At 40.3% G+C, this 27,414-nt stretch overlaps 2 protein-coding genes across 2 annotated transcripts in view; one reads left to right on the forward strand and one right to left on the reverse strand.

Annotated features, from left to right (window-relative positions):
* LOC149150283 (FKBP12-interacting protein of 37 kDa-like) overlaps positions 1-27,414 on the reverse strand; it is a 254,628-nt gene that overhangs the window by 131,297 nt on the left and 95,917 nt on the right. The window contains exon 3 of the mRNA XM_089439398.1: positions 1,352-1,513. Coding sequence (XP_089295524.1) covers positions 1,352-1,432 — 81 coding nt within the window. The 5' untranslated portion in view covers positions 1,433-1,513. The remainder of the gene's footprint in view (positions 1-1,351; positions 1,514-27,414) is intronic.
* LOC149150285 (5'-3' exoribonuclease 3-like) lies at positions 21,406-22,653 on the forward strand. The gene is made up of 5 exons (XM_089439135.1): positions 21,406-21,537; positions 21,714-21,833; positions 22,024-22,086; positions 22,198-22,338; positions 22,477-22,653. Exons 2-5 carry the CDS (start codon positions 21,762-21,764, stop codon positions 22,651-22,653), a joined length of 453 nt encoding a protein of 150 aa, XP_089295261.1. The 5' UTR covers positions 21,406-21,537; positions 21,714-21,761.

Raw genomic sequence — 27,414 nt, forward strand, 5'->3', positions numbered from 1 at the left:
GAGGCTAGCTGTCTGTAGATCATCATAGGGCTGCTGGCTGGCAAGCTGATAAGAACAGGAAAAAAAAATATTCTCCTAGGGGTTACCCACTAGGGTGGGTAACAGGCATCTACAAAAGACACGAATGAAACATTTCATCCCTATCACAAAAGGTGCATGCAGCATTTGTAACACCATTTTGAAGCATGGTCTTGATGACCAAGCCTTGGTAGAGCAAAAGCCTCCCCAATATTTTGTATTTGAAAAAAGACTGAGATTTCCCAATAGATTGGCACATCCTTAACTAACATATTTTAGGGTCCTTCACTCCCTACATTTTGTTCAAGCATGGAACAACTTCAGCAACGTATGTTACAAGGTCACAAAGGTCCTTTGCCAGAGATGGGGAAGGGCTTCCTACTATTCCATCTCTAATCCCTTCAAATAAAACCTGACCCATGAAGTTTAATTTTAAAAAGACAGCTTTCAGGAATCCTTTGCATATGCATTTTTTTATCATTATAAAATAAATAAATAAATAAAACAGAAGATTTGGCTTCCATTTTCTCTGTTTAAAAATGTCTCTATTTCAGGAATCCTTGAATGTATTTTAACAAATAGTTCAGTAACAGTGGCTTCCCATGTATTATGAGTATCAGGCATCACTAGACAACCCAGTACATTAGAAATCACAACGATATTATATCCAATCACCTTCATGATTCATTTGTTTAACAGACCTTTAGAAATTGCCCCATGGCACAAACAAGAATCCAGATTCAACAATCATTTTATCACCCACCTGTCAGACCCCAGTTAACACTTAAAAAACAATAGTATGGCAATAGATAGTAGATAATGCTGGGGACATCATGTAAACATATTTGCACAGCAGCCAATTTTGAAATTGCCAGATCAAAAGGTTATTCAATTTATAGAAGCCAGTTACATCAAGATTTTTTATTTTTTGTGGCCAATTTAGAACACTAAAATGCTTGAACAACAATGAAAAATTTTAAAAGCAGGCCAGGTCAGGATTCCTACCACCCTGACCTGTTAATATTTTTTCCTTGCATGGTTTTGTTGAGAAATTTAAAACAATAAGAGATGAAGTAGCGTTATCTGCTATTACAACAGATCATTTCTATGCAATATAGTACATCAGAGGCACCATCCATTGCCAGTGGACCCAATCCATTGTATACCACTGGAAACAATGTATTTCCCATAATGACGATAATGATCCAAACAGATATTCGAATAAATTAAACAACACAAAGGCCACTTTCAAAAGTTGCTATTAAACATTAAGATCTCTAGCCAGAAGAAAAAAATTAAGAATTAAATATGGTATCTCCATTCTCATACAAACCTTTCCTTCAGAAGCCAAGATACCAATTTCTTCATTTTCCTCCTGAAGAGTCCTACATTTGGCCATCAGCATTTTTCCCATTTTACTTTGTGGCGTGAAATTTACTGCTGCAAGATTGTCTTCCAATTCCTTAATTTTCTTATCTTTCTCCTCAGCAGCATTCTGATGACAAAAAAATATCAATCAACAGTACTTATTTTAGAATTACAAAACTAACAATTCTAGCCAGCCAATATATAACGAAAGCAAAATGAGGATACTAATATTAATATGACTTTTCCACAATTCCTTCACTTCACTTTAACTAACATAACAGGTCATACCACATCTCAGGTGAGCCTACTCAGATAGTCACAGAATGACACATACCAATTGAAAAGAACCTTCGGACCAGTGCAAAAAAGAACAGGCTATTTCCTTCCCTGTGTATTATCTCATGAAGCATGACCCTTATAAGCCCCGCGAGTTACCCGCAGGTCTTGACAGGTATTATAGCGAGACAGGTACTTATTTTATAATTACAAAACTAACAATTCTAGCTAATATATAACAAAAGCAAAATAAGGATACTAATTTTAATATGACTTTTCCACAATTCCTTCACTTCACTTTAACTAACATAACAGGTCATGCCACATCTCAGGTGAGCCTACTCGATAGTCACAGAATGACACATACCAATTGAAAGGAACCTTCGGGCCAGTGCAGAAAAGAAGAACAGGCTATTTCCTTCCCTATGTATTATCCCATGAAGCACGACCCTTATAAGACCCGCGGGTCTTGACGGGTCTTATAGTGAGACGGGTCACTCGCATAGAACCAGTGGTTCTTACCTATACCTGTGAAGACCCGCATTAAACTTGTCTACCTGCATTAAACTCGCATTGAACTCGCATAAAACCTGTGAAGACCCTGAAAATTCAACTTTTTTTCCTTCTTTTTTCATATTTTAATTTTTTTTGTATTTTGCCAAGTCTTATACGAGTCTTATACGGCATGTTCCCCTTATACGGGTCGCCAAGTCAATAGCCAGACGAGTCTTATACGAGTACGAGTCATGCAACACTGATATTATCAAAATCGATTAAGAAGTAAGGGAATCAATGTATGATATAAACTTATAAAGCCAACAAAAACTATGATGTTTGTCCAGTACAATTGCACTGCAAAGACATTAATGCAAAAATCCCAGAAACAATATACCAGAATAAGCTATTCAACGGGCAAAGTATTTATACAAGAGTAGAAGGGGCAAGTACAAGCACGTCCATATTTAAAGGTAATAAGAATACAATACAGTGTGTGACAGTTGGTTTGTATATACCCCTAGTAGCAAAGTATGACAAGGTCTGAGATAGCAAGTATCTACAAACTGTGATTTGTATGTAATCCTCAATCTCAACAGAAATATCTATAAAATCACCCAAGGCTTATTGAATAATCACTTGTGAGATTCATGTGCAATGAGATGAAGCTAGCATCCAGATCTCGCTCACTGCTATGAGACCTTTCTCTGAATGTCTCCCACTGTACAGGTTGAATACAGCACTAACTAGTAGACAGGCTACAAGAAGGTTGCTGGAATAAAGTCCATGTTTATTACTGAGATTGACAGAGTACTTCTGCAATTCTATATTAGAATATTGAATAATGATTAAGTGATACGAATTGATGATCTTACAATGAGACTTGTGGTGGTATACTTATATGCATTGATTGTTCACGAGGTGAAGGGATGTGTAACCTTTGAATTTCCATTAACCTATTTGTTATACTTATCATATGATGACGATGATAACAATAATGGTCATATAGTATTATTATGTTTATTACATTACTTCCCACTTAAATAATGATTTTTCCTCAAAGCATGGTCAGTTTGACTTCTACTTGATCATGTTTCTTTTGGTAGAATCTTTGTCTTTGCCTCATTTTATGGGTTTGACTTGCCGCTCGATTTGAGTATTGGAAAGACTCTTTTTTAGGGTTTGCATCATACTCTGAATTCTTCTAAACTGTTTGTTGAACATGAAACCTTGATGCTCGTTTGTGGCATTCTTTTCTTGCTTCTGTTGTTGTATGTTCATATCCGTTTCTTGCCCCTTTTTCGTTAGTTGTAACTCACTTTTCTTGAAGGCGGAACTTTCAACCCCATATTATTTTTAATGTTGTTCCAGCCACTTAATTACATACATTGTTCCAATGTCGAAAAAGTCGAAGTTGGGATTAAATCGGCAAGGGTCCAAAAGTTGAAAAACTCGTTAAAATCGGGAGTTTTTTTTAAAAGTCGACAAATTTAAGAAAACACAAAAATATTCATTTATTTTTATTTTTTTTAGCATCTAGAGTATCCACAACATCAAGTAAATGCATTTCCACATAAACATGTAAAGAAAGCTAATATATAATATGTATATGAAGTCTAGTGCTACATCACATACCAAAATAGTGAATCAACTCCTGAATCTTGAGTCTTGTCTGAGCCTCAACTCTCAAGATGGCAGACTTTTTCGGTCAACTCCCAATCGGGATTAATTTGATTAAATCGTGATTTTTCGGCAGTGAAAAAATCTGCAAAAAGTCGGCCGATTTAATCGTTTGCTGAAAAAATAGAGTTTTTGGGATTTAATCCTCACTTTTTGCCGACTTTTTCCACACTACATTGTTCTTTAGGGATGGTGTTATATGTAACTGCATTAACTATTCAATATTAGTACCATATCAACCTTCAAGTGGTAGGGCATAAAGTCTCATTTGCTAGTTCCTATTTCCGCAAAACCTAGCAGTCCTTGGAGGGGTAAACCCTACAAAGCATAAGCTAGACCAAAAAGCAACAATGGGGTAGTGGCCCACTATCACCACAGCCAAAACCCCCTGCTTTTTACGGACTTTCATCGATAGGAGGAGTCCTAGTAGGAAAGAGATCACTTATGATAGGTATTATAGGGTTAAAGTATGAAATGCTCTGACTAGGAGGTCTTCAAGAAAGACACTATTTGGGTTCAAGGCTTCACAAAGAAGCAATGCGCTTTCTATGAAGAATCCTAGAAACAAGGGCTCAAGGCCTAGGGTTTGATTGATTTGACGAGCGTTCGAGTAACTCAAGGTCAAGGCGAAGAGAAAAGGTTTCTCACAATGTATGTTAGCTAAGCCAAGGCTCATGAAACCTTCAATAAAGTCCTTAAGTTGAGGGGAGAAAAACTAGGGAAAACACATAGGGCAAGAGAATTTATGAATGAAATTGAAGTGGATGCCCACCAAATTGATAGGTTTTGTGGCAAAGCCTACCTACTTGATGTTTAGGCTCTCCAATCGCAGAAATTCTCCATCCCTAGAAATTCGCACCAAGCTCTAGATTTCTTCTCTAGCTTTGAAAGGACTGAATTTAAGAGAGAGAAAGGATGGATAAAATATGAGATTGATCACCAGCAAGTCAAACTAGTGCCTTGCTCTTTGGGAGTGATCCAAAAATGGATCCTGGATAAACCTCTAAGTCTAAAAGACTTTATGCAAGAGGTAAAAGGTGCCAAATGGCACAAATCCTTTGTAAATCAAAGGAAAATGAAAATTGCAGGCTGCTCTCAGAAATAGTCTCATTGCAGGGATCCCTCCATTCTGAATCCACACAACTTAAATGGGTGAAACGGACTTCAAATGGGAAAGCTATCATAAAATGAAGCTGCCCTTTTTCAAAGGAAAAAGAGGCAAAATCCCTTGCTAAATGGGTATAAAAACCCTCTAAGTCTTCCAAAGCTCCCTAAAGAGCAAAACCACCGAAAATGAGAAGTCTTGGACTTATCGGGAAACACTATCGGGAGGCTACAAACATGAGAAAAGCCATGAAATGAGCCTAATTGGAGGTCAAAGAAGCAATGCACAGGGGCCGTCGTATCTGGCCGATCAACGGTCCAAATCTGATCGGCATATCGCATCGGCAGTGACAGGCGCATCGGCGATCGCAATTGGCGTTGGCATAGACCATTATATAAAGAGGCCTTAGACTTGTGCGATATGTGATTGTGACAAGTCACATTGCAATATCGCGTCGGCACATGACAATGGAGTGGGGCCAATATGTTATGTATCATATATACGATGCGATGGTCAGACCCAACGGGGCGGTAAAAAACCTTGGATATATTTTGAAGTCCGTAAAAGGGCCGTTTTATATGCATTTACGTATATTTTGTTGTTTAACGAAAATACAAAGGGGAAGTGATATGTGATGTAAACTGGACCCGATAGGGTTCCGGAATGGAAATCTATATATTTTGAAATCTGCCAAATGCGATTTTTAATGTATTTCACCTATTTCGTTTATTAAATGAAAAACAAAGGGGCAGGCCAATTGCGATATACGAATGCGACTTGCAAGCAAACCCGATAAGAGAATAAGGTTGTATCAGAGCCTAAGTTTGATTAAACCCACCTTCAAGGAAGGCCATATCAAAATGCTTGATTGACAAAGCAAAGATTGCTTGTCTGAAAGGTGTTTAAATAGTCAGAGGTTGATTGTATGTATGCTTGTTTTGCAGACTAACTATTGTTTAAGTTTGCAGAGGTGAAGAAAGCTCTTGATAGCTTCGTCCAGGAAGGACAAGAAGAAAGAAGAAGTCGTTGGCATAATGACAACTTCTACAAATGAGTTCTCAAATTATGCTCTCTTCACAAGACTCTTTGATGAAGACATGAAGCAAGAATTGTCCACCATGATGGATATGGTGAGAGAAATATATGAGGATGGAAGGAAGAGCAGCATGCTCAGAAAGCAGTTGAATTCCATGAAGGAAGACAAGCAATTGCTTGCTGACAAATTGCAAGAAATGGAGAGGCAACTTCATATTGCAAATATGAACCTGAAGAGGATGCATGAGTTGGAAACACAGCTCTTTGTTGCCCAAGAAGCCTTAGTCAAGTATCAGCTTGAAGAAGAGGTAAGTTCTTCCAGTTTGTCTTCAAATTCTTCTGAGAATGCTTGTATTGGTTCTTTTGAAAAACATACTAAAGGCATAGGTTCCAAGCTAATGTCCAAGATGGGCTATGAAGGAAAGGGCTTGGGAATGCATGCACAAGGTATTGTTGAACCAATAATGGTTGAGGAAAGGCCTAAGTATTTGGGTCTTGGCTATGGACAGTCTTATGGAGAGAATTCCAAAGCTGCCATGAAAGCCAATGAAACAGTCCAAAGGAGTTTCATTTCATGTCCTCTACCTCAGAAGTGTGAAGGTTGTATCAAAGAGGAAGAAAATAGCTCGAAACATCAATTGCAGGATGCAAGTATTTAGAAGCACACGCTTGAACCAGAGAGTTGGGGAGACTCTAACAGCCTTGAAGAGTTTGATGGTGTTCCAAAGGGAGCCACTTCTACATTTGCTTCAGCTCCTTATGAAGGCAATAAAGGTGAAAGAGGCAGGTATAAATCTAGTTTTAAACATATTCCTTTTGATTTTGCAAAGCATGATAGATTTCCACATAGAGATGGGAAAAGAATTACATGTTCCTTTTGTGGTTTGGATAACCATGATGTTTCTAGATGTTGGAAGAAAATGGTCACATACAAGAAGCAGAAGAAGGAAAAGAAGAAGCCAAAGGTCCAATGGACAAGGCAAATCATGTTGTCAAAAGGATGCACATGGAGTGCACTTACTGCCATAAGCAAGGACATCTTGCTGCAAAATGTTGGACTTTGAATCCAGCAATGCTTCCACCAAAGCTGAAGAAAGTGGAAAGAGAAGATGGCAGAAATGGAAGTGAAGATTCCATGAATGATGTGTCTCAAAATGATTCACATGATGATGCTGATGTGTAGGCAAAGGTAGTACCTTTGAAAAGGATTGGTAAGGAACAGTTAGAGTTCTTATCTGATTAAGATTGCATGTATGTTGATGCATCTACATTATATTTCATTTTAGCTTCGAAAGTACAGTGTGCTTAAGTGAAAGTTGAGGGAAGAAATACATGCATTGCATGTGATGCCATGTTGACTTGAAAGAAGTTAACTTGGTCTCCAAATGGAGATAATGATGAAAGTTTCATCTTTTGAAAAAGAGTCCTAATGGTCTTTTTGTACATGCTTGACTTGAAGGGTCATTGTTTTAAGGCATGATTTGTGGGCTTGTTATCTAGTCCATCATTTGCATGCAGATGTAAGACATGGAGGTGTTCACAAGATGTCAAATCTGTTTCTTTTGTTGAAGTAGGAGTTTAGGCCATGCAGTTGTTGTCTGTATGCCTGTTGTTGTTAACAGTGGTTGTTGGCAGCTTGTCAAACAGGTACAAATGAAAGTTTTGTGGAGCCGATGTACTTCACACTTGTTTGAGCCACCTTGGATCAATGATAAAGGCAAAAGAAGCTCAAACCACCTTCTATGACCATTTCAGCAGAGGTTCTACAGGAAGGCAAGGAGGAAGACACTTATTCTCAGGAAGACCAGCACCTCCAAAGAAGGGAAGTGGTCAGAAACTTTGGTTCAAAGGCACTATGCAAAGGCAAGTGTAGGGAGGCTGAAAGAAGAGGATGAGTCACTCTCATTTACTGTTCAGATCAGTATATCAATCTTTTGGAGACCAAAAGTTCTTCTAGTGGGAAGGCGTGATTCAAAAATGGATCTTGGATAAACCTCTAAGTCTAAAAGACTTTATGCAAGAGGTAAAAGGTGCCAAATGGCACAAATCCTTTGTAAATCAGAGGAAAATGAAAATCGCAGGCTGCACTTAGAAATAGTCTCATTGAAGGGATCCCTCCATTCTCAATCCAACGCAACTTAAATGGGCGAAAACGGACTTCAGATGGGAAAGCTATCATAAAATAAAGCTACCATTTTTCAAAGGAAAAAGAGGCAAAATCCCTTGCTAAATGGGTCTAAAAACCCTCTAAGTCTTCCAAAGCTCCCTAAAGGGCAAAACCACCGAAAAGGAGAAGTCTTGGACTTATCGGGAAACACTATCGGGAGGCTACAAACATGAGAAAAGCCATGAAATGAGCCTAATCGGAGGTCAAAGGAGCAGTGCATAGGGGCCATCAGATATGGCTGATCAACGATCCAGATCCGATCAGCATATTGCATCGGCGGTGACAGGCGCAATCGGCGTTGGCATAGACCATTATATAAAGAGGCCTCAAACTTGTGCGATATGCAATTGCGACAAGTCGCATCACAATATCGCGTCGGCACATGACAGTGGAGCGAGGCCAATATGTTATGTATCATATATGCGATGCGATGGCTGGACCCGATGGGGCGGTAAACAACCTTGGATATATTTTGAAGTCCGTAAAACGGTCGTTTTATATGCATTTACGTATATTTCGTTGTTTAACGAAAATACAAAGAGGAAGCGATATGCGATATAAACCGGACCCAATAGGGTTCCGGAATGGAACTATATATATTTTGAAATCCACCAAATGTGATTTTTAATGTATTTCGCCTATTTCGTTTATTAAACGAAAAACAAAGGGGCGGGCCAATTGCAATATGCGATAGCGACCCATGGGCGGACCCAATAGGGAAATAAAGCAAAGTTATGAAAATTTGAAGTCCGGATGAACAGTGATTCGCGGACTTTTCCCGTGTATTGCAGCGTTCTCTATGTAAAACACAGAACGACTGTTACTAAGGACTCAAGCATCGATTTCCCTCACCCGTTGCAGAAACAGGTGGCCGCTTCCCCTGAGTGCATTATGTTAGCGCTTGAAATTTCACCTCAGGCTGAGAAAGGCAAACTCCAAGGCAACATCAAACCACTTAGCCTCGTAGCTAGCCCTACGGGGCAGGAGAGGGCTCTCTCCGGTATATCTCGGCAAAGATCTTCAAAGGGCGGAGATAACCAATAACGAACACTGATTTTAGGCTAGTAAACTGATAAAAGGTTTGATTTGAGATTTTTAGGATTTTGGTGGAAAATCGGGGAAAGGCAATTTTGGGTGTGGGGATTGGACACAGTTTTCACAGGGGGCTCTTTGGGGCAAGATAGGAGACTGTATTGATGCCTTTGAAAGAGTTGGATGGATGAGAATGACTGGTGAGCTAAGGAGAGCAAGCAATCACCTTGAATTCTCCTTAAACAAATAAAAACATTGATATTAAGCAAACTTAAAAGCAGAGCATGGCAATCATGAATTCTACTTTAACATTTCATTTGCCTAATTTGCAAAAGGAAAAGTAAGAAGATGATTCACATAACAAACTTACAAGTACAAAGAGAAACACACCATCAATACATGTAACCACAGGAATCCCAAAAAGGACTGCAAAACCCTGGTCTTTCTTCCTTTGCCAAAATTGCAGAGATACAATGAGTAATACAATAGAAGCTTTCTCCCTCAAGAGTCCAACCATGAAAATGACCAAGAAAATACATAATATAGGCAATCTAACATCTTTCCTTGCCTCTAGGGGTCGAGCTCACTATCCTAGGAGCTATTTCAACCAATTCTAAACTGAGCACTAAAATCTAGGCAGTCAAAACAACTTGCCTCTATAAGCTAGGAAACCAATTCATTCATTAAATTTTTGCCTATCACATGAATGAATCTTCTAGAAGAGATAAATAAGTGTCAAAATATCATAAAGTTACATCATTTACAACAAGGAGGATCAAAATTCACTCCAAAAAGTCAAATCCAGTCAAAACTGCATTTTGCTGAGCTGTAGGTGCATTTCTGTGAAAATTGCCCAATGCGTAGCGCCCTGATTTTGAACGCGTAGCGCGCCTTTGGAGCCACTTTTGAGGCACTTCCAGGTGTCCAAATGAAGCAAAAATGGATTTGTTGGAAAGGTCTAGATGTCTACTTTCCAACCCAGGTGGAATTTCTGAATTTGGTGGTCATTTGCCCCTCCAAAATTGCAATCTCCCAAGACTGCTTCCTGTGTGTCAAAAAGGTGGTAGAAAGTCATTTTTTGCTTGTTTTTTGACCTTCTGGAGGCTCAAAACTTGATGAAATCTCTTGGTAATTGCTAAGCAGGTGTATCTTTGCATGACAAATCAAAAATGCTGAGTTTTCCTAAAATGGAGTTGCCCATCGAAAGGGTCGCGCGCAGTGCGCTACGCGTTGGTGAAGAAAACCTGTTTTTTGCCCAAAAATTCACAAGTGACCAAAAATGCTCAAAATTTTTTGAAATTTGTGCTGGAGTTGAGTCATTTAGCATCATGCTCCTTCAAGGAAGCCTCAGCCAAGATGTGGAGGGGATCGGGCCTCTTTCTTCGTTTTAGTGCTTTGGCCAACCGCCCTTGGAGCACCTTCATTTTCGCTTTGCATACGTGCATTCGGGCCCAATAGTGGTTCTTCATATTCCGGAGCATGTCCTTATCTTTGTTAGCCTTGGCCAGCAACCTCTCCAAATGAGCATTGACCCGGAGAAGCATAGCCTCTCGCTCAACGGGTACCAAATCTCCGGGTCTCTTGCGCGCCAAGTTGCGGTCTTCATGGATCCTCCGCAACTCATCAAGAGTGTGCTCATCTTCCAATTGCTTGTTGCGCTGCTCTAAATAGGTGATTGTCCATTTTGCCATTTCTAACCTTTGCTGCAACGAGTCATTTTCAGCCCTTAGGTGCTGGATGATCTCCTTTGGCTCTAGGCTAGGAGAACTGATATCGAGGTCAACAACATCTATGCCTGGATCACCTGATGGCCCCTCATCAATTTTGGGCTGTTTGCCTCTCTCTGATACCTGTGCTGCTGTCGGAAACGAGGCCCCTTCCACCTGATGTGGAGATAACACTCGCGGTGCTGATGAAGAAGGCGAGACCCCTTCCACCTGATGTGGAGAAAATACTCGCCTAGCTGATGCAAATAAGGCCCTGTGGCCTTTCTGATATGTGACCAATGGAGGAGAGCTGACATGTTTGGTCTCGGGGATATCATGCTGTTGTGAAGGTCCTCCCTCCTCATGAACAACCTCATGGGGTGGTGATGCTAGCGCTGTGAAAAAATCTCGAGAGATAAAATCCTCACATGGGATACCCTGCTGAGTCAACTGATGCATGACCACAAGCTTAATCAAACCATAATGAAAGATGCTCTGGTGTTGTTGTGTTGGGCTCTTTCTCTGCACCAAGGGCACCATCTTCTCAATATTCCGGCACATGAAAAATGGTATGTTCATCATTCGTACCCGTGTGAAATGCATCAACAAGCGGATATGGTACGAATACAAACGTGAAAATCTGCCCTCACAGGTGAAATAGCGAATGATGAGCCTCATCAAGGGAGCATACTCATCCCTCAAAAATCTGAAAGGAAATACACCAGTCATATACCTCATGTATGCAGGTTTAATGTAGGGCTCATACTGAAATCTGTCCAATAGTTTGCGCTTGTTCCACTCTTCTCCAACATTGGGTATCCCTGTTGCTTGAGCAACCATCTCAAGTGACAATATAAAATCCACCCCTGCCAGATTCACATGCCCGTCATGCAAATGCAAAACAAACAAGCGGACCAATTCCCTATGGTGCTGAATTTGAGAAATCCTCTCACAAAATTCATAACATGACATGTGGCGGAAACATGTGACTGCAAGTGGACAAGCCTGTAAATAGGTCAAAGAGGTGGGCTCCTCTCTCACATGGTGACCACCCTTACCACCCCTGTGAGGTCTCCTCTGTACCTCAACCTCTGGTGTTGACTCACGGTCATCACTTTGCTCATAGTCGGTTTCGGTTTCTGACATGGTTTCAAGAGCAAAGTGGCTGAAATGTACTGCTGCTTCTGCTCAAATGACCTGCTGTTTTCACTGTTTGAAATGCTGCTTCAAGGGGACAAATAACACAAGGGAGATATTAGGGAAGGGAGACTTTTAAGGGGAATTAGGGAAAATACATGAAAAAAGGAATTAAGGGAAGGAATCATGACATATACAACATCATACCATTATAATTTGCAAAGGTTTTATGGGAAGTAGGGTTTATGGTTATATTATTGGATTTTAGGGATATGGGTAGGGTTTTGGGCCTTTGATACTTTTTTGGTAGGGAGATTAGATAAAAATGATAAGGGAGATGGTTGGGATGTGGGGGAAAAATAGGAGTGAAAGGGATGACCTTGAGAGCAGCAAAACAAAAACCCTATCTCTACTTGCACTTTGACATTTTTTAAGCAAATATACATGAACTTTTCATTTCAACTTGATGGCATTAAAACACATTTCCCATGCTCATTTTTCTTTATCAAGCAAAATACTTTGATGATCAGAGGCCTACCTGCAATCTTGAAGAAGTTTGGGGTTGTTTGAAGCTTTGAAGGTAGTTTTTTCTTGTGTAAACCCCAACGGGTAGCGCGCGGGTCCTGACGCGTAGCGCTCGCCCAACGCGTAGCGCCCGTGCCTTTTTCCCACTGTGCTGACCGCCCCGACGCGTAGCGCCTGCCCAACGCGTAGCGCGCGGGCTCTGTCCACCAACTTGCACGGTTTTCTCACTAAATCGCCTTTTGCTCTTGCTTTGGAGTCTTGGAGGCAAATAATGATAAAATGAAGGGAGGGAGGGCTTTTATAAACTTGATTTGAATTAATTTCCCCTCAAACCCACTTTCTAATGTTTATAAAATGACACTTTTCAAAATTTAAATGCTGCTAATTTATGGTTTCCTTTTTGTCTTGAAATTGGTTGAAATGATGCTTTTTCTCGAAAATTTTTGCAGAGGTAGCTTCTGAAGAGTCTTGGCAAAGGAGACCAGGGCTGCATGCCAATTTCTGGAGAGTTTGAATTTTTACAAATTTTTACAAAACATGAGAAAACCTTGCCTTCAAAAACAAGGTTTTTGAACTCAAGGTAGAAAAAATAGATGTACAATATGAAATCCTCTGAAGTGATGCTTTGATAGACATCCCTCTGGCCTGCTGAGCATTTATTGACCTTAAAAACATGACCTCAAAGACAAATTGGACTAAACCCTAGACCTAGGACCTTGACTACAAAACAAAACCAATGACCCTATAAAGAATTTTATTGACTAAAACAACTTGAACCAGCAGTGCCAAGAGGGGAACATAAAGACACAAGCTCCTCCATCAGGGTTATGGCATGCCTAATGGAATGCAATAAGATGACACTGATGAGACACCTACTAATGAAATGCAAAGAGTTTTGATCGCTGATGGAGGGCTACTAGATCGACTCTAACACGTTATACAATGATTATTGAATGCCAAAAGAGGGATTCGAGCGGACATGGCCGGAAGTTGCAGAGCCCGAAAGGGAGAACCAACAGGGAACACGTTTTGGCTTCTAAGCCATGAATGCCAAAGAAAGGGGGCTACTGAGTCATTATTGGTGGCCAAGTTGTTGTTTGTTGCTGAATGCTGAAAGTAATAGCAACAAAGAAGCGAAAAGCAACTGAGGGAGCCTTTGGGGTCACTGGAAGTTCAAGTGAAAAGCCAAAGAGCGTGAAAGTTGCAGAAGGCAGAAAAAAGCCAGAGCAAGAGAGCCAAAGAGCCAAGAGCCCGAGCCGAAGAGCCAAGAGCCAGAACCAGAGCCAAAGAGCCATAACCAAGAGCCAAAGAGCCAGAACCAAGAGCCAAAAGCTAGAGCTTCAAGAGCTAAGGGATAAAAAGGTGTCTGAACCCACTATTTACATGTAGAACATCAGGAGTTGAGCCAAAGAGCTTGTCAAAAAAAAAGACTAATACCATAATCCCAGAGAGCCTAGTTGAATTAACTAGAGCTCACAGAGATGTAGCCCAAGAGTTGTGGGTGAACTCAAAATTAATTTGTTGTCTTGTGTGTCTGTTGTTATTGTTGTCTTATTTACTATTATATGCATTTATATATCAGTGTCAGCACATTAATTTACAGCACTTAATCAGTTAAAACAAATACAAGCATACACCTATATTTCCAAGCGTTTCTTAATTCCACATTGGTTAATCAAATAGACTTGGGAAAATTCAAGCTTTGGAAGTGGGAGAGGTTCTTGTAAGCTAGACAAGAATCCTAAGAGCCCCATTTTCAGATTAGGGAGAATGGAGTCTAGGATGATTTAGGTTAGCTAAACTTGTTTCCAAATAGATAGATCGAACTTTGATGCCCTGGCAAGCAAATTTCAAACATTTACCCACTCAATGAAAAATGGATTTTTATGGGAGAGCTACAATGAGTTCACCACCAAGACTATTCAATATATGTTTTACATAAGTAATGTATGCAATATTCATCTAGAAAGTAATTCAATTAATCTTCAACAAATTATGGCACAATTTACCATGAACTAGAACAAAAATTCCATGCATTAGACATGGAAAAATAGATTTTCAACAATAAAGAGCACTTACAAGGCAACATGCAAGAATTCCTCCCATTATCCAACAAATAGCTCCAAGAAATATCGAAGAATAAGCTCCAAATGTAAAAATGCATCCAATAGATCCAAGTCCACCACAAAAGAATAGGTGTGAATTCCCTAGATAGGCCAAATTGTCCAAAGAGGCTCAATTTCCAAGTGTGATGTTGATGAGAGATCAAATAAAATGATCTCTAATATATACATGTGCTACTATAATTTTAGCCTACAAGCCCCAACAATCATAAAATAATGGACAACAACTAGCTAAGGACACAGGCCGACCTTGTAGCCAATGTAAAAACAAGATAAATCTCCATCAAGAGGGCTGAAATGCTGAAGTCATGTTGTCGTAGGCCCTTCTAGAGCATGGGATGAGCTCCTATAGTGCCATGATGAGTGTAGAGGGCTCCAAAAATCAGAGTCTAGGGGTTGGCCCCTAAATCTCTCTGCAAATCATCCTGTAACCTCCAATTGTGGGTTTGGCACACAAAACTAGGTCTTAGTGAAGCACAAACATTAGGGGAGAAGAAGCTCAACGCAGGGCACAGAAAGAGAAATCGAGTGTTTATAAAACCTAGTCCAAACTTCTTCAGATTTATTTTGGGGTTTGTCTATTTTCTGAGGATTTTCATAAATGGCTTCAACAGAACTGAGTGATCAAGACAAATTAGATGGACCTTCAAACTTTGGTGTCTAGAAAGCTAGAATTTCCTTGTTGATAGAGGAGAACGATCTCAAGGAATATGTCACCAGTATTGTAGTTGTACTGACAGATCCAACACAGCTCACAACGTACAAGAAGGGTGATGACAATGCGAGAAGAATTATCCTTGACAAGGTTACGAATCATTTTTTTCCCGCATATTGTAGATCTAGATACAATGAGGAAGATGTGAGATGCCATTCTAAATTTGTACAAGAATGCTACTGTGAACAAGAAGTTGATTCTCAGAGGGACGCTGAGGAGTACTCGGATGAATAAGGGTGAAGATGTTGTTAGTTACCTCGCTAGGCTCAGACTTGTCAAGGACAAGTTAGCAACTATCAAAGATCAGTTATCTGACGATGAGCTCTTGAGAACAGCCTTGAATGGCTTCTCAAAGCAATGGGATGTGTTTGTTCAAGTGATCAATGGACGAGGTACACTATTGATTTGGGATCAATTGTGGAGCAATTTCACTCGGGAGGAGCTTACATTGAGCATTGACAGTGGCAGCAATGGCAATAAAACTTAGAAGCATGAAAACGACAAGAATGTGGCCCTAGTAGGAAAGGGAAAGGTGAAGAGCCAAGTAAAGGGTCCAAGGGAGAATAGAAGAAAAAGGATATGAGTAAAATCAAGTGCTTTGGTTGCGGTCAACATGGTCACTATGTCAATCAATGTCCGAACCGAAAAATGGGTAACAAGAAGAAGAAGGGGAAGCAACAAAAAGCAGCTTCAGCAGACATTGATGAGCTATCTTCGAGATTAGAGGACAAGTTCACTCTCATAGCTTGCCTCTCTAGCTCAACATCTACATGTGTCTGGTATATTGACAGTGGAGCGTCATGTCACATGACAGGAGTTAGAGAATATCTTAGAGATTAGAGGACGAGTTCACTCTCATAGCTTGCCTCTCTAGGTCAACATCTACATGTGTCTGGTATATTGGCAGTGGAGCGTCATGTCACATGACAGGAGTTAAAGAATACTTTTCCAGTTACCAGGAAGAGGAAGTGGGCTTCCAAATTCAAATGGGCAATAAGTCTATGTGCACTCCAATTGGGAGAGGGACGGTTACCTTTCAGAGGGAGTCAAGCAAGAATATTGGTTACAAAAGTGTTGCATGTGGCAGGTTTAGGCATAAACCTTATTTTAGTTTCAACTATTCAAGATAAGGGATATCATGTTTACTTTCGAGGGTCGAAGGTGTACATTAAACACCAAAGTTGGAAGTCAGTGAAACAAATTGGGGTGAGAAGTAATAAGTTATATAGGTTGCAGTTGGACACTCTGTTAGGTCCCTATACTACTAGTGTAGCTCATTATTGTTATTACTGCAACCTCCTTACTGTATTGTTGTGCCCATGTAGTCCCCATATTGTTATTATTGTGCCCCATAGAAGCCCACTAATGTTATTGTTGTGCCCTTACATTATTATTGTTATGTCAACTCTGATTATATTGTGACCCGACTCTTATATATAGAAAGGAGGTCTTGTCATTTGTATCATCAAAGAATTGTTCATTTGCGTAATGTAAAGGAGGTTGCCCCCTCAAAGAGGCTAATTTTGAAGTTTTTGATCTATCTCTTATTCTATTTTGTGAGCTGGTTGCATAACATTTGGAATCAGAGCTTTTGATTCTAGGGTTTCGCTGCTTCAAACAGGCCATTGTGGCATTTTCGCTATACCTTTTTTTTCTACAAAGCTTCAGAAGCGGAAAAAAATAAAATTGAGACGACATCTTGAAGAACTTAGTGTCCAAATTTCAAACTGTTTCTCATTATAATTTCGGAGATATGAACCAAGGAAGTTAGGGTTTTTGCAGGCTCACAAATTCGATCCGAAACAGGTGACCTTGGGAAAATCATCATAACTTTCTCTCTAAGCATCGAATTCAAATTTCGTAAAAATCTAATGAAAGAGGATGGACTATAGTTTGTTGGGTATCGTTTTCAGGGTCGAAACAGTGACACATGGCAGTTCGTACAAGTTCTCTCTACTAAACCAGTCTATAATCAGATCATTATGGGAGATTGGGCATAACTCTTTCTTGGGAAATCCAATCTTGATCAGACTGGTGGGGTTGGAAAGAGGACTCAGAGGTCTACTATAGGATGAAATTTCATACCTTGGAAATCCGAAATTACAGAGCTACAACAAATTCAATATCAAGCTCCTACAAAGGAGAAAAAAGGTGTGTAGTCTTTTTAAAAATTTGCATAAGTTTTGTTTGAAAAATTATTTTGAAGTAATTAAAAGGGCATGGTGAAGAAAATTATCATTAATTGATGTCCCAAAGAAAAAAAATGGAAATACCTAGTAAACAACTCGAAATCTCTAGTATGACTCATGAAGAAGAGGAAGAAATGCATCATGATATATCTAAACTACGAGACCAAGTGCAACAAAATTCACTCTCACAGAAAGTAACAGATGCTAAGATAGATGGTTTAAAAGTAGACATGGACGCTGTGAAAATTCTTGAATCTAACACAGCAGAAACCCCTACAGCAATTACTGGTTTACAATCTCCTACTTGTTCTTTACATTAACAAGATATTTAATTGCATAAACAAAGAAGTAAACACTATTGCAGCCTTCACAAATATACAGATCATACACTCAAATAAACAGAGACAATAACACAAGGGACATCGTTATTTTTGGACAATCGTCCACGAAAAAACCCGATTCGGGAAAACCAGTGCAGCATATAGAGGGTTTGTATTATTAAGCAAATTTCATGAATACAACTAGGATGCCAGAAATGGCTCACCCAACATATAATATCCTCAGCACGAGTACCTCTATCCGGAAACAAATATTCCGGCAAATCAGCGACCGGATGATCAAACCCCACAGCGACTCTGGTTGTTCCCTATGCTAGACAGCGAAAGCTGCTCCAAGCACTACTCTAGAACTGCGTCACTCCTCTAGGAGCTGCGTCACCCTCTTCTGGCTCAGAATCTATTGATCTACTCCCAGTCTGCCCCACAAAATCTCCCTAGTGCTTCTTCTGAGGCCCAGCATTAGCCTCTGCGGCTTCTGCGTCACCTGTGTTAGCCTTCTACGTCCTCTGCGTCAGCTCATCAGCCCTTCTAGGGCCTGCGTTGTCTCTCCCGCACTACGCTGCCTCTCTGCTATGTATTCTTCAGCCTCGGATGAAAATCCATTGTTGAACTGCCCCTCACTGCAACTCTCATCACTAACTCGACTTCCTCAGTAAACCTTGTTGATTTGGAGTAGCATCGGATGTGCTCTAGCCATGAAAATTGGTGGAGAGGCTAAAGCATATGAGATCTCCAAAACCCAGAAATGGTTTGGGCAGATTCCTTTGAACATCTCGTTCTCATGTTGATGTCCTACATCATTTCAAAGGTGACAAGAACAGGACTATGAGCATGGACAAGTCCTTTGTGGATGAGCTTGACCATCTGATAGAAAGTAGAAGTGCAAGTCTGGAAGAGTCTAGTTTTTAGTTCTTTACGAACTACTAATAGCAGTTCCTTACCCAGCAGTAGTTACAATCCCGTGTCCGAAGAACTTGGTATTCTGGTGACTCAGTTCTGTTGAACGGGCCAACCTCTCTATCTCTCTAGGAAAGCTAGTCTCTAGGATTGCTTTTGATCCTTTCTCATCTAATCTTATGTCTTTGCGCAGCAATGCGAGGAAAGGCAGAAGAAACATCAGGGAGCAGACGGTGCAGAAGCTTTGGCTGTGTCTGAGAAGTGTGGGGACGATGTGTTATCTGGGCAAAAACACGCTCCGGAGAGCACTGATGTTGAGCTTGCAATTCTTGACTTTTGATAATGCAAATGAATTAGAACAGGTAAATCTAAATTTTTCTTAAGGCTCTCAAGAGAGCCAAAAAGCTCATTTGGAGGACAAAGTTGCTGCAGGGGATGAAATAAATTCGTTTTCTGTTTTGATTTTCTTATATATTTGGCATATTCACTCAATCCCACTCGATCTCGATGCTGCAAACTACTGATGCAACAAAACACTCGAATCTCAATGCTTAGCCGTCCATATGCTCCGATCCACCCATCATAGCTAATGCCATTCCTTGCGCCAGTCTTCACAAAAAAGGGTATATATCCTGGCCTCCCTATCCAGTCCAGATCCACTTTCTATCTTCCACGATAAACGACCAAGCAAAGGGGAAAGCTCCTGAATCAATTGGTTCCAGGTCAACTTGGGTTTTGAAACAGTCCATGGTACTTATAATGGTTCGGGAACAACTAATGGCGGGTCAACTGTTGGTGGTGCTTATAGCTCAATCTAAAGTCTCAATAACTGCTCTCTGCTTAGTAATACTTCAGAGATCAAAGGCTTTTTCTTTTGGATTAGGTCTTAAGGGATAGATTTCAGATTCCTTTATTAGAAAGCTTGGATACCAAACCCCCTTCATCCTATTAGCTATCCCTAATCCTTGCCATGGGAAGCCTTTTGAGTAAATTGAACTTGTTCATTGCATATAACTAGCAGAGAATGATTTTCCTTTACTCCTGGCCACTGGCATCCCTTTTGGTTAGGGTTTTGCAGGAAGTCGCGTCTCCAGTTCTGGACTTGAAAAATGATGAACATGGAGGTAGTCCACATGGTGGGTAAATTCTATAGACCACAGATTTTTTTTAGCGTGCAGTCTCTGCTTAGGCAGCTGGCTGTACTTGGATTGTTGAGTCCCTATGAACCATACCTACATGTACAGAGCTTCAACTATATGGCATAAAAAAAGGAAGCTAGTCTGATGTGGAAAAACCTCACCGTATAGCCTTTGTTGCTTCATTGTACATTTTGACTGTACCTTGTTTCACCAAATTTATACCACTACACACGCAAGTTTAAGTCCACAAATACTCCAAAAGCTATATATATATATATATATATATATATATATATATATATATATATATATATATATATATATGTCATCCATATGCCATGACAATATATATATATATGATTACTGCTTTTGGTGCTTTACTCGAGCGATAGTTTTATCCTTGGGAATTTTGGTGATTACTTCTGTCTCTGGGGACTTTTGTGATTTGTAAATATGAAGCTGATGGGCATATTGAACATCTTCTGTATTTCCCCATCTTCGACTACACTCTGTTTTTCTGTGGGAAGACGATACCTTCAAAGACCAGACTCTCAGACCTATTTTTTCACTACTAGACCAATTGATCCACCAGATGCATGGTTGTGGGCTGACTTCTCATTTGGACACTTTTATGCCTGATACCCAAAATTTTGTACAAATAAAACAATGACTCCAAGAAGGCAATGGTAGCAAAAAAACTCCAAGACCTAGCACTTATTGATCCAAAACAAGCCAAGAGGTATGGTTTTAACTCTCTCCAAGTTCCCTAGTTTTCGTTTTGATTTCTGTAGCTGAAACCATAAGGGATAGGTAAACAAGAAATCACAGGCATATAATCATCATTTGGTTGAATGACTTAGTAGTTAATTAATTGATTCGAGAAAAAGGCAGGAGAAGCAAGGGTATATGAACCAGTAGCCCTTTTCATAGCTTAGATAGCCACGTTACCTTTTTGAAAGTGTTTCAATGCAAGATCAAAGCTCTCTTATATCTGAAAAACACTTATATCTTGTCCGTGTTACTGGTAGCCTGCTCCATCAACATATGATGAAGTTTTTAAGAACATGTTTGACTACATAGACCGCTTATTTTTAATAGTGAGGCCAAGGAAGCTTTTGTACATGGCAATTGGTAATTGAGTTAGTTACCTTAAGTACCCCACCTTTAATATTTGACATTAAATATTTAATGTTCACATCTTTTGGTAAACTTTTACTGAGCAATGACTTTCTGTAACTGTAGATGGTGTTGCACAACGTTTTTGTGCTGCAAAAGATGTAGCTGAAGCAATAAGTTTGTCTGCTATTGAAGAACTACTTCATACCCCTTCAAAGGAAGTTGTTTTAAATAAGATTCAAGTAGAAATTCAATGTTTCTGATTTACATTGTGCATTTTTCAGAGTACAGAAGAAGAAAGATTGAGAAAAGAGTTTGAGGCAGAAGGTAAAGTTATGGCCTTAAAAGAGAAATCAGAAGTCCATGACTCAAATGTCGTTACCCCTAGGACAAAATTTATGGCCACACTGTCTGTAGCTATGTAGTACTATGTACATTTAAGATTAAACAATGACCTGGGATGGCAGAAAATAAAGGTTTGCATTATCCTTCATTTCCTCTTAAAAGTAACTTTCATCTTTTTTAGGAAGCTAGAATTGCTGATGTCTTGTAATCTTGTTTGCCTTTCATGACTAATTCATATAATTGCGATTCGTTTCTACATTTCACCTCTGATGTGTGCTGAACTGCTATTTTTAATTCAATCTTGAAGGTTATATTGTCTGATGCAAATGTTCCTGGTGAGGGGGAACACAAAGTCATGTCCTATATACGTCTCCAAAGAAACCTCCCTGGTTTCAATCCAAATACGCGTCACTGCTTGTATGGATTAGTAAGTGCTCTGATTTCTAAAAAGAATGGCGTTGCTTGAAGCTGACATGTGGTATTTTAGGTTAATTGCTTGATATTTTACTAAGACTTATGGTATCTCTTCATTTAGCTAATGATGATTTTATTTGATAACATACATTTACTTTTGTGTATAATTTGTATGATTTTAAAGGCTGCTTTTGCAACTCCAGGATGCAGATTTAATTATGCTGGCATTGGCAACTCATGAAATCCACTTCTCAATTTTAAGAGAGGTTGTTGACTTCTTTGCAACATAAACACTGATATTTTGTTTCCGGATATTCTGGGATTACTATGTAAGAGATAGCTCTGCCTCTGAGTATATACCTGTGGTGATGATACAGGTCATCACTTTCCCTGGTCAGCAAGAAAAATGCTACCTTTGTGGTCAGGTTGGTCATTTGGCAGCTAATTGTGAAGGAAATCCAGGAGAATTGGATGAGGAGGGCAATGAACAGAGTCCTGTTCCTAGAAAACCCTATCAGGTTTCCTAGAAAGATTGAAACTTAGAAATTGGTATATTTACTATATATTTTGAACAGTAGACATTCTTTCACCCATAGGATAGGGATTTCATTACAGTAAGTCTACTGCCATATGCCATTATGCTAATAATTGAGCAGTTTCTCAACATCTGGACCTTGCGAGAGTACTTGGAGTGTGACATGAAGATACCAAATCCTCCATTTAAGGTGGACTTTGAACAGCTTGTGGATGATTTTGTCTTTATGTGCTTTTTTGTGGGGAATGATTTCCTTCTGCACATACCTACATTAGAAATTCGTGAGGTTTGTACATGATTTCTGGCATTCCTGTAGTGCTTTTCTTTTATTGAAAAATCACAAAAAAGCCTTTACCACTGGCTTTGTTATACTGGTGTTTTCCCTTTTACTGGTCATCATTATTTGATTGGGAAATTATATTCCTTGTTATGAAATGAATTTTATAGAAAGTGCTAGTGTGGCTGTATTGTATTAAAGAGGATGCAGTGAAAGACCAGAAATTAATTCAAAACTCTAGTTGTGGCAAAATTAAATTTAAATCTACTCTTGGTGTAAGTTGAGATAATTTTTTGTCTAGTTCTAAAATTAAGATGCAACAATTTCTATCAGGGTGCAATCAACTTGCTGATGGTTGTATGCCAATTTCAGAACCAGTCCTAGCGGCTCTCACATCACTATCTTGCCCGCCCTTCGCTCAGTGAAATATATAGTCCCACTTGACTAAGAAAAGTACAGCTCTATTTTATTGAGTCTTTAGAGTCCAAGAAGGCAATGGCAGCAAAAAAACTCCAAGACCTAGCACTTAGTTAGCTACAGTAGTACAGTGGACTGATTTTCTTGATCATTAGTTTGATTATGCAGTATTGGGCATTTGGATTGCAGAACCTGGCCATACTAAATATCATAATAACAAACCTAGGTGCACTAAAGTTGTCACACATAATAACAAGGAAACTCATACAAGTATCTAATTTCTTGATTTCACTTAGTAATTTTAAGCTGTCTTTGACTGGTCAGTGGATTGATATACATTTACAATGACTGATCCTAACATACAGCAGGTTCTTTTTTATCTTAGCAGTGGTATTTTGAACTCTGGTATCAAAACTGTGCATTGGATGTTAACTGACATAAGCAGTCTGAGCAGCTCAGTAGACATTTGCAGTCCCAAAGGTACACACAATCACTTCCTGTTCTATATCCATTTTCATTGTTCAACTTGCTATTATGATTCTGTGACTTGTAATTGCATTGCATCACTAAACATAATATTGCATCGAACACTTAGTCGTCATCATGTTTCCTATGTCTGAGAAATTCTTTTTTATCTTGGCAGTCGTATTTTGAACTCTGGTATCAAAACTGTGCATTGGATGTTAACTGACAGCTCAACTCAGTAGACATTTGCAGTCCCAAAGGTACACACAATCACTTCCTGTTCTATATCCTGTTATAAGTGACAATGGTAATACAAATTTTACAAAGTCTACAAAGTCAAGCACATTCTCTGTTTCACAATTAATTTGTTCTGCAACTCTAAATCTTCAGATGATTACAAACAATAACTCTCTGTTTCAAATGACATGCTCTGTTTCAATATCTGATTTATATATGATCATATTCTAACTATGACTTCATATTACGATTTATAGGAATCTCCTTGGATCCTCAAACGATAAGAACACTTGGAGACAATACTTCCTCGTTGAGGAAATACAAAGAAAATTTATATGCCTGAGAAAATTGTTTAAACATTATCCCATTCAGTCAACCTTCAATCGATTGGGGATAACCATAAAGGCGTTCTCTGCTTGGCAGTGGTATTTTGAAGTCTGGTATCAAAACTGTGCATTGGTTTTTGCCTTTTGATGACTTTCTTGTTGATTGTGGCTCTACAAGCTTCGTTGCATATCACCCTCCTCTGTCCAATAGGTCCCAAAAAACATGCTCTGCCTCCTTAGTCAATAGGTCCAAGATCTAAGATATCTAATATACACTGAGTCAGAAGCTAGCATGCAGGAGTGGCACCTTCTCAGCATCTAGTTCGGTCAACCTTCACTTTCTCTGCAAAAGTGTTCCCAATTCAGTTTGACAGAATATATTTTTTTCGTGACTTGTATTATTTGCATTCTCAGGCTGAACCTACTCAATGCAGGTGCATTCTCAAGTGCATTCTCAGGCTGAACCTACTCAATGCAGGCACTTAAATCTGCTCAGGAAGCAACTGTGGCAAGGCCGGCTAGGTTTTGCAGTATCTAAGATATCTAATATACACTGAGTCAGAAGAAAGCTAGCATGCAGGAGTGGCATCTAGTTCGGTTCCCAATTCAGTTTCACAGAATCAGCATCTAGTTCGGTTCCCAATTCAGTTTGACAGAATCAGCATCTAGTTCGGTTCTCAATGTAGGGACTTGACAGAGCTGACGCAGGGCCAAGAGGCAGTGCTAGAAGGCTTTCGTGGGACAGACTTGGTTCTGATGAGCTGGGAAGGGTGATGCAGTTCCTATCGAGTGACGCAGAGCAGTGGAAGCTGCAATTTTTGTTGTGGGTTCGTTCATCCAGGGACTAATCAACCGGAATATCTGTCTCCGAGGAGAGGTACTACTGCTGAGGGCATTCTATGTTGGGTGAGCCATTTCTGGCACCCTAGTTGTATTTTGAAAATTGCATAATAATAAAACCCTCTGAATAGTTGCACCGGTTTTCCCGCATTGGGTTTTTCCGGGGACAGTCCAAAAATAACAGTGTCACTTGTGTGTTTGTTTTCTTTTAGTTGATGATCTGTAGATGTTGGCACTATACTTGGGGTTTATTTTCAGTATTTACATGGTAAATAACTTGTAAAGTAATTAAACAAGCAAGAAGAAATAAACCAGATAGTACAGGAAGAATTTCTAATGAGTTAAACTTAGAAATTCCAACATGGTATTAGAGGGTGGTTGCAGATCACAGGATAACTGAAGGCATCAACTAACAGAATAGTAGCAGCAGAATCAGTTGTCCCGAGTGACAGAGCTGATCTGTGCAGAAGGCGACAGAGGAAGGAGTGACGCAGAGAGACTGCGTCATCATTCTGGGCCAGAGAGAGGCAACGCAGAGGCTAATGGAGGCAGAATCAGGCTCACACAAAGGCCAGGAGGGCTAACGCAGTTGACTAGGGGAGCTGATTTGTTGGTGTCGGGATTGTGCAGAGCCAAGTGGCTCAATCCTTTAGTTGTTGGGGTATAGGAGGCTACGGGAAATTTGCGGAGCAAAGCTGGTCGAGCACTGTGGTCAGAACAGTAATTAACAGGGCAAGACCAAGGAGGAGGGATTTCCAAAAGGGAAATGGAGACTCAGAGGGAGTCGAACCGAGAACTTCCAGACGAGAAGTTGAGAGACTCAGCAGGAGTCGAACAGAGGACTTCCAGGAGGGAAGTAGAGAGACTCGGAGGAGTCGAAAGAAGAGTAGCGTAATGATCGTGAATGGAATGAGAGATCAGGATAGGTTGGACAGAGCATCCAACTTCGTGGTCTGGAAGGCCAGGATCCTATCCATTCTAGACAGATATCGCATCAAGGACTTCGCCTTGAAAACAATAGCGATCCCAATTGACCTAGCTGAAAATGAAAAGTACGAGGAAGCAATGGCCAGGGCGAAGTGCATCATCCTTGATGGGGTCAAGGATCATGTGGTGTCGCATATTGCCAAGAAGGACACGACAAATGAGATGTGGGATGCCCTGAAGAAATTGTACCAGTGTACTTTCGTGCAAAGGAAGATGTTACTTGAAAATCAATGGCAGTCATACCAGAAGTAGAAGGGAGAGCAGATAGATGTCTTCCTCGGGCGATTGAAAGAGATCAGTGACCAGCTAACTTCCATCGGGGCCACACTGGATCAGGAATTGATGGTGAGCACAGCATTGGACGCAGCCTCAAACGATTGGGAGGTATTTGTCCAAAGCATACTAGGCAAGTTGAGACTTTTAGATTGGGAGGAACTGTGGGCGGCTCTTCGTCAAGAAGAGATCATATGGGTGACCAAGGCGGGGAATAGCGGCAAAGGGGTCAGAATCAAGAAGGAGGAAGAAGAGGATGCAACTCTAGTATCTGCGAGAAAGCAAGAGAAGAGAAACAAGAAGGACCTCTCCAAGGTCAAATGCTTCCGTTGTGGGGAACTGGGTCATTTTGTGAACCAGTGTCCTAAGAAGAAGAGTAAGGGAGAGACTTCTAAGACCAAGGCAGCACCAACAAGGGCGGAGAAAGAAGTCGAGGAGGATGACGATTGTGCCATGAGTGCTCATGTGCCACTTGAGAAGAAGTGGGGAGACATCGAGTTGTAGTCAAACGAACTACAGGCGATGAGGGGCAGGATAATTGAGGTACCAAACCTCTTGGATTATACCTTGCTACTGGCGGATGTCGGTAGAGATGGATGCGGATGGAGCGACAGAGAGTGCTACAGTGCAGGAGTCCTGGGACAGCGCAAGGCTAGCAGGCTGCAACAGTGCGAGGGGCACAGGAATGTTGCACCAGTGCAGGATGGCACAGAGAGGTGTGCAACGGTGCTAGATGGAGGGAGTTGTTGCAGCAGCGCAGAGGTCACTAGAGGGAGCACTTGTTAGCGACAGAGGTAGCTTCAGCATCAGGAGTGTCTCTAGCCTGACAGAGATGTCAGAGTTGGGTGGATCAATTACTTACTTCTCAATAACTGAGTTGCAGTGCAGCAAATAGCAGTGGCAGTGCTATGGGCAACATGATGAGAGGGGAGCAGTGTAGATGAAGTGTTGGGAGGATAGACCAGAAGCAGCACGGAAGCAGAGGGAGCTATCATACAGATGCAGCAGTGGCAGTGACAGGGCCATGGGCAACAGTACAAGATGCAGCAGTGCAGAAGATGTTAAGCGGGGAGGCCTAGCATCAACACAGGGATCGATGCTGGATAATCAGGGTGATGCTCAGTATGGAGTATTACTAGAGCACAGTCCTCGCTAAGAGGGAGTGTTGATTTGGAGTAGCATCGGATGTGCTCTAGCCATGAAAATTGGTGGAGAGGCTAAAACACATGAGATCTCC

The sequence above is a fragment of the Pinus tabuliformis genome, chromosome 9 (assembly GCF_031772625.1).
Source record: "Pinus tabuliformis cultivar Carrire ecotype Pingquan chromosome 9, CPIR1, whole genome shotgun sequence".
In the NCBI taxonomy this organism is placed as follows: Eukaryota; Viridiplantae; Streptophyta; class Pinopsida; order Pinales; family Pinaceae; genus Pinus; species Pinus tabuliformis.